The sequence below is a fragment of the Penaeus chinensis genome, chromosome 2, assembly GCF_019202785.1.
Source record: "Penaeus chinensis breed Huanghai No. 1 chromosome 2, ASM1920278v2, whole genome shotgun sequence".
Taxonomy (NCBI): Eukaryota; Metazoa; Arthropoda; class Malacostraca; order Decapoda; family Penaeidae; genus Penaeus; species Penaeus chinensis.
In genome coordinates, this window is record NC_061820.1 from 20,654,546 (window position 1) to 20,662,045 (window position 7,500).

A 7,500-nucleotide genomic window follows, 5' to 3' on the forward strand; every position below is an offset into this window, starting at 1 on the left:
TCCTCATTCGTGTCGCCGGTCGTGTCTTTGTCACCACGATTGTTCTGTTTTGCGTTCTGTCTTTCTTCTTCGTTTTTAGAAGAATAGATATATATGTAGAGAGAGAGAGATAGACAGACTGACTGACTGATTGACTGACTGACTGACTGACTGACAGGCAGGCAGGCAGGCAGGCAGGCAGGCAGGCAGGCAGTCAGGCAGGCAGGCAGGCAGGAGGGCAGGCAGGCAGGCAGGCAGGCAGGCAGGCAGGCAGGCAGGCAGGCAGACAGGCAGGCAGGCAGGCAGGCAGGCAGGCAGGCAGGCAGGCGGGCAGGCAGGCAGGCAGGCAGGCAGGCAGGCAGGCAGACAGACAGACAGACAGACAGCCAAACATATATAGACAGATCCAAAGAGAGACTATGAAAGACAGAGAAAGAGAGAAAGAAAGAGAGAGTGGGAGGAATGGGAGTCAGCTACAACGGACATCAAAGGTACATAAAAAATTACTTTGCCCCCCCCCCCCCCCCCCGACCCCGCCTTCCAGTGGAGAAAGTGGACATCCGGGTTTGCAGTGTCGCCCCCCCCCCCCTCCCCCAACACACACATTTCCGTCTTCATTCTCTCTTGCTTTTGTCTGTCTGTTTATCTCTCTCTCTCTCTCTCTCTCTCTTCGTTTCTGTGTGTCTTTTTTTTCTGTTTATCTTCGCCCTTGCTTTCTATCCACCTGTTTATCGTCTCTCCCTCTCTTGTTTTCTATCTGTTTATCTGTTTATCTTCTATCTCTCTTTTGCTTTCTGTCTATCTATCTATCGATATCTTTAGCAACACAAATGGAAAGGAAGTAAAGCCGAAGAGATGGAGAAATGAGGAAAGGATAGAGAGATAAAGTAAAGTGAAGAGATAGAAGACAGGAGAGAAAAAAAGAAGTAAGAGAGAAGAAAAAAGAGAGAAAAAAAGAAAAAAAAATCGAAAAAGAAAAAGGAGAAAAAGAAGAAAAAAGAAAAAAAGAAAAAAAGAAGAGAAAGAAAAAGGAAAAGAAGAGGAAGATGAAGAGAAGAAGAAAAAACAAGAAAATGAGAGGAAGAAGAAGAAGAAGAAAGGAAGAAGAAGGAAAAGAGAAGAAGAAGAAGAAGAAGAAGAAGCCGAAGAAAGGATGCTGAAAGCCTTGGAGAAAATTTGGCGCGCGGAGAGTGCAGCTGCAGACGACCTTGTTCCGAGAGGGCGACCCGTGGGAGGAGAGGGAGAAGAAAGGCGTGATGATGGTGATGCTCTTCGCTTCGGGTCTCCTTCTGCCCTGTGTGTCTCCGCTTGTCTCTTCTGTCCGCCCTCCTGATACCCCAGGTTTACTCATTAGTCCGTATTCTCCTTGCGTTCTCTCTCTCTCTCTCTCTCTCTCTCTCTCTCTCTCTCTCTCTCTCTCTCTCTCTCTCTCTCTCTCTCTCTCTCTCTCTCTCTCTCTCTTTCTCTCTCTCCCATGCTCTGCTCTGCCTCGTTGCCCGCCTATTATCTGAACTGAATCTATACAGAAAACCTGGGTATGTTTGCCAAGGCAGGCAGATCACAACCTGTGGGAATATTTAAGAGTTTGTGTAAACAAAGCCAAACATACCGAGAAATAATTCAAGACTGGAACAGACCAAGGGATCAAGGTCGACATTTGCTGAGACAGAATTGCTGATCATCAAGGTGGAGGAAAACGGGAGACAGAAAAAAGATGCTAAATAAGAATGTACATAAGACAACTAACAGGCCGCATCAATTTCCGAAACAGATCACGTGACTGTCATGAGCAGATTCACCCGGAGCGAGTCGAAGGCAGAAACTGTGTCACCCGCTGATTCACCCGAGCGGAGGAGTCGAACGCAGGCGGAACTGAAAACGCTGACTTACATTCGAACTCATGACCTGGAAAGCAAAACAATGCGGTTCTCACAGAGACCGTCCGCCTGCCCTTCTAGAAAGCACGACTTCTGCTTCCTCAATTGCTTCTAGAATGTGGTTAAAGACCCCCCTCCCCCCCACACACACGCACACAAAAAGATATCGTCGGCCAGGGAGAAAGTTAACGAAAGAAATGCGATTTCTTTCGCTGACACTGCGGGTACATGTTGCGCTTAATAATGGCTTTGTTGCGTTCTTTCTTTATGACATTTACGTATCCTTCTGCACAGTTGTCGTTTTGACGCCATTGATCTGGAGTTGGGGGGGGGGGGGGGGCGGGCACGGACGGTGAAGGCGGGAAACTCGGACCACGCAACCGAAGGCACGGCGTCACGATGGCGCCGCCGAGGGAAAGGGCGCGATTATGGCACAGGGGGGGGGGGGGGGGGGGCGTGAATGGCGCGGACGACGCTGTTGTGTAAAGTTTTATGCAGTGAGCAGTGATTTATTTCACCGTGATTATCTCTCTCTCTCTCTCTCTCTCTCTCTCTCTCTCTCTCTCTCTCTCTCTCTCTCTATATATATATATATATATATATATATATATATATGTTTATATATACATATATATATATATATACATATTTTTATATATAATTATATATATATGAATATATACATACATAAATATATATATATATTTATATATATATGTATATATATATTTATATATATATATATATATATATATATATATATATATATATGAAAATACATATATATATATATATATGAAAATACATATATATATATACATATATATGTATATATATATATATATATTCATATATATTCATATATATTCATTTATATTCATATATATATAGATAGATAAATAGATAGATAGATATATAGATATATGTATATAAAACAAATATAGAAGTGTTACATCTGATTTGGATCCATTTCTGCAAGAAAATGAAAATGAAAGACAAAGATTGCCATTGATGGCAGCGGGGCAATATAGTAGATGCGTCGACGTAACATCCTCCGCCAACAGCACACAAGGGAAAGCAACACAAACGTTAAACCGACCTTCTAAAAGGAAACACAAAGTGGAGGCGTCGTGACAAAGGATTCTTTCTTTAAGATCCTTGGGCGAGCACGATGTCAACTATAATAGTAAAGTTCCTCCTTGGAGATGTCGCTCTCGGACAATTTTCTTTGATGACACGAGTGAAAGTGATGCCACCTTGTTCACTGGGAGAGGGGGGGGGGGGGGGCGGGGCGGATCTGTCATGCTTGCTGGACCGCGAGACGCCCACGCCCTCACAAGCCGCGCGACGCCAACACACGCCCACGCAAATTCGGGACATTTTTTTGTTATTTAGAATAAAAGTTATTTTCCCTTTTGTAAGTTATTAGGTCTTTATTTGATTTTGTATTTTAGCTTTACATTATGCTATGTATTCTTGCACTAAACGCAATGACTGTGTTCAGTGTGTCTACGTATATAAATGTGAACGTATAGATGTTTTAATCTCCCTATACTTTTCTTGTCGGTCTCTCTTTCTATTTATGCATTTATCTGTCTATCTACCTGTCTACTCATCAGTCTGCCTAAATATCTATCAATCTGTCTGATGTCTATCTGCCTAAATATCTATCAATCTGTCTGATGTCTATCTGCCTGTTTATCTATCCATCTATCTGTCTACCCATATACCTATCCGTCTATCCGCCATTGTATGTGTAAGTGCGCGTGCATCTCCGGCCGCCTCTCACGTGCCTGTCCTCCTCCCACAGATGGTGTCTCGGCGCATGGTCGGAGCCGCCCTCGTGGCGCTCATCGCCTCCTCCTTCGTGAGCTCTGCCGTCGCGGCCTCCATGGACGCTCAGACGGAGAGGAAGTTCGCCGCCAAGCCCAACGACATCAAGAAGCAGCAGAACTTCCTGCCCAACAACAAGCAGGTGCGGACGCGAGCCCGACTCCCAAAGGGCGTGAATGAGCGGCGTGCACGCAGTAGTGTGTAGATGACTGACAATACGAGAAGGGAGAATGTGTTGCATGAGACAAGGAGAGCCTTCTTCCCTGACCCCGCTTTCCCTTCCAGGCGCAGGCGAACGACGGCGGGTTCCAGTGGGGCAAGATCCTCAACATGGTGATGCAGATCTTCATCGGCGGGCCTACGGGCGGCTCCAGCGGCGCCTCCGACAAGATGGACTACATCACACAGCTCACGGTGAGGCAGGCAGGGTGTGGCTAGGGAGGGGGGGGCACACACACGCACGCACACACACACACACACACACACACACACACACACACACACACACACACACACACACACACACACACACACACACACACACACACACACACATACACACACATTCAAAACTGCACATGGTGGCAGTGATTGGTATCCTACGTGAGCACTAACGCACTGACTCCTTTCTCGCGACAGACGGGCGATTTCTCGTGGTCGAAGGTGCTGGCGCTCGGCCTCCAGGTGGTCCTCAGCGTGCTGGGCGGCGGTGACAACGCTGCTCTGGACAGGATTGACGGAGGCTCGCCCATCGAGGTAGGAGAGAGCGCGTGCGCATGTGCATGCTTGATATTGAACTAGATATGAATTTAGTCCAACCGACACGCATTCAGTTGAACTCGGAAAAAATGACACCGAATCAGCCCTCGACGGACAATTACCCGTGCACCAATACCCTTCATCATCTGTTATTTTCGCCGTGCGAGTTTACGCTTTGGCTCCGTTCTTGAAGGTGATAAAGAGATAAAGTTGACCAAGCGAGAAACAGTGATTCACACGGCCACAAAAAATATATGAATTTCGTAAAAAAAAGACTGTTATGTTCCCCTCGGGCTGCTGAGCGTACCGCGGGATCCTCCAGTTTTCTTATTTATCAGTGAAATAGTTTTCCGTTGGTATGAGTTGTCACTGCCTGTTTTTGTGTATCAGATGTTCCAGATATATATCACGGCTGACTTTGTTAGTGTTTGTTTTTAATTCAGCTTTATGCAGCTTTACGTAAAATGCATTTTTCTTGAACGTTGTACTAAAGTTCGATCAATGACAGAATAAATGAAATCACTTAGATATGAGACGTAATCCGACTCCAGCTTTAACGTGCAAATCACAGTGTCTGATCCCATTCCGTCCGCACTTTCAGGGAATTCTGACAGCCGTGATCTCCTACCTGACTGGCTCCAACGACCCCCAGGAGGTCGGTGTGATGGCCAAGCAGGCTTCGGAGGTGAGCTTTTGTAAACGTTTGGTTTTCTGAAAACTAATTGACTACATCCATGGTTGCCAATTGAAATAGTTGGTCTGCCACTGCCTCTTTTATTACTTTTATTTTGATTCTTATAAGGTAGATCAGTTAGTAACACTATACTATGCACTGGTAACTCGGTTGAGGCATATTATATAATGATATAGATAACGGAACAACAAAAGTCACTCAGGTAAAATAGAGCGAGAATGGATGCCGGTGATACTTACCTCCCAGACCCTACAGTTCCTTGACACGGCCCTCTCTTGCAGCTCTTCGGACTGGTGATGACCCTCCTGGACGCCCTCCGCACCTCCTTCTCGCAGAGGTCCTACGAAGCACGCAGCATGGGCACCACTGACCCCATGGCCGATGCTGCTGTAGCAGCCACCACAATGCTCAAGGTCAGTTGCTTCCCATGTCAGAACTAGTAACCTGAGTCATCGTGTGTAACACTATCTTCTCCATTGTTGGAGGAATAATATGTTTTGACAGCGAGTCAGAGTACTCATAACTGGAAACGTTTAGGGAACCAAACAAGCCCGAGCGAAAGACGCCCGTTTGATGGCACTTTCTCTGCTTTCCCCAGAGCTACATCAAGACATATGATACCGAGGACGACATGTGCATGCAGAAGTACCTCTGCGAAGCGAACAACGACTGCGTGTACAGCACTGGCGACACTGGGTACCTGTTCTGCCAGATCGGAACGTGAGTGTTCTCTCCTCTGGCTGTTGCCAGCTTGTTTGCCATGAATCTTCTACATTTCTTGTCAATTTCAGTCTTCTCTATCATTGTGCTGCCTTCTCAAAATGCATTTTACGTGGAAAAGAGTATCACTAGCCCTGGATTATGCATTTGCCAGTTCACAACCCTATATTTGAAGTTTACTGTTTCCTGTGCTTCTCCCAAGGCATCTCACGCACTCCTTCCACAGATATGGAATGAGCTACCTACTGGAGCGGACCACCTACACGCCCTTCGAGATCTACAACGACGCCGGACGCCGCGGTCGCGTCGGAGAGAACTGCAAGGAGATCTTCAGCGACTGCAATGACATCTAAGACGTTCTCCTCTGTCCTCCTTCCGACCCACCCTCTCCTTCCTCTTTCCTGACCGACTCTCTCCCCTTCGTCTTTCGGCGCCCGCGGCCATTTCACCGTCCTTCCTCGTGTTCGCACGAGAGGCTGGGGACAGGAGTGAAATGGCCAGCAGTCGCGTGCGTGGGTGGAACAGTTCGTTGAAATATTTATGCGAGATGCCGTTACCCTGGCACTTTAAAAATCACTGGAGCTCAAAGCTCCACATACAAGAGGCATTGACTTGGTCTGACGAAGACTTTTGGGGAAGACGATGACAGCTTCACCATTTTTCTTTTATTCTTTGTTTCTTGTTCTTACTTCATGGAAAAATAGACCAGACGATTCTGAGAGACAGACCTATCGTATGCAGTATATATATTTTTTTTCTTCAAATTGGGACTGTTGATGCGAAAAGTTCATACTGATTGCCAAACTGTCTTTGACTGTTTGAAAATCCTTCAGACATGTCACGACGCGACCCAGCAGACGCTCCTCCATCCGAGACTCGGCCTACTCGGTAGCATTCATTTCCAGACAATTCTGGGTAACCTATCATGGAAGCGTTTGAGGTTTGGCTGGAGGGGACTGATGGGAGACCCGACGTGTGACTGAGATACTTCTTGTTGACATGACGCAGGGAACTTAACGGACCCGACATGAGACGAGAAAGGACGAGTCTGTCAAGAAATCGAACCAGGATCGTCTAACTTCCCAACGCCGTCTGCCGACGCTGATCAAGTGCAAGTTATTTGATCCGTCGGAATGTCACCTTTTGTGGTCGAAATAAAGACAGACTACAGTCACAGGTCGGTCAGAAGGCGCTCGACTCACGGAGCCGAAGGCGAAGGAGAGTTCTAGGCGCGGGGCTGTAGAAGCTGCCTCCCTCAAGCAGCTCAGGGGCAGCACTCTGAAGGATCCTCGAAAAGCCAAGACACAAAAATGAGGAATTTAGGACCAACATGACTTGAGTTTTCATCATGCTGCATTTCCAGAGGTGCTTCTCATTCCCTCCGCTGCCTTTCTCGCCCTCCCCTTAGTGGATCAGAACCATTGGGACGAAAGAAAGGAAACGAAGGGAGTGCGAGGCAACTGACCGAAATGGTCTGGCTGGCAGACACCGTCCTGGTCGCAGTACCTGACATGGGACACAGACAGACAGACAGACAGACAGGGAGCGCCGACGGGGCACGAACAGCTCTCGCCCCCTCTGTTCGTTTTGTCTTGTCGCTCCATTTTATTTATTTATTTGTTATTGTTAAGTTTGAAT

At 47.0% G+C, this 7,500-nt stretch overlaps 1 protein-coding gene across 1 annotated transcript in view; it reads left to right on the forward strand.

The window, feature by feature from the left end:
* Window positions 1-7,500, forward strand: part of LOC125036836 — a 16,222-nt gene that overhangs the window by 7,128 nt on the left and 1,594 nt on the right. Inside the window, exons 2-8 of the mRNA XM_047629709.1 lie at window positions 3,667-3,831; window positions 3,975-4,103; window positions 4,329-4,445; window positions 5,050-5,133; window positions 5,424-5,555; window positions 5,741-5,862; window positions 6,089-7,500. The exon at window positions 6,089-7,500 is cut by the window's right edge and continues 1,594 nt beyond it. Of these exons, the coding sequence (XP_047485665.1) occupies window positions 3,667-3,831; window positions 3,975-4,103; window positions 4,329-4,445; window positions 5,050-5,133; window positions 5,424-5,555; window positions 5,741-5,862; window positions 6,089-6,215 (876 nt within the window). The 3' untranslated portion in view covers window positions 6,216-7,500. The remainder of the gene's footprint in view (window positions 1-3,666; window positions 3,832-3,974; window positions 4,104-4,328; window positions 4,446-5,049; window positions 5,134-5,423; window positions 5,556-5,740; window positions 5,863-6,088) is intronic.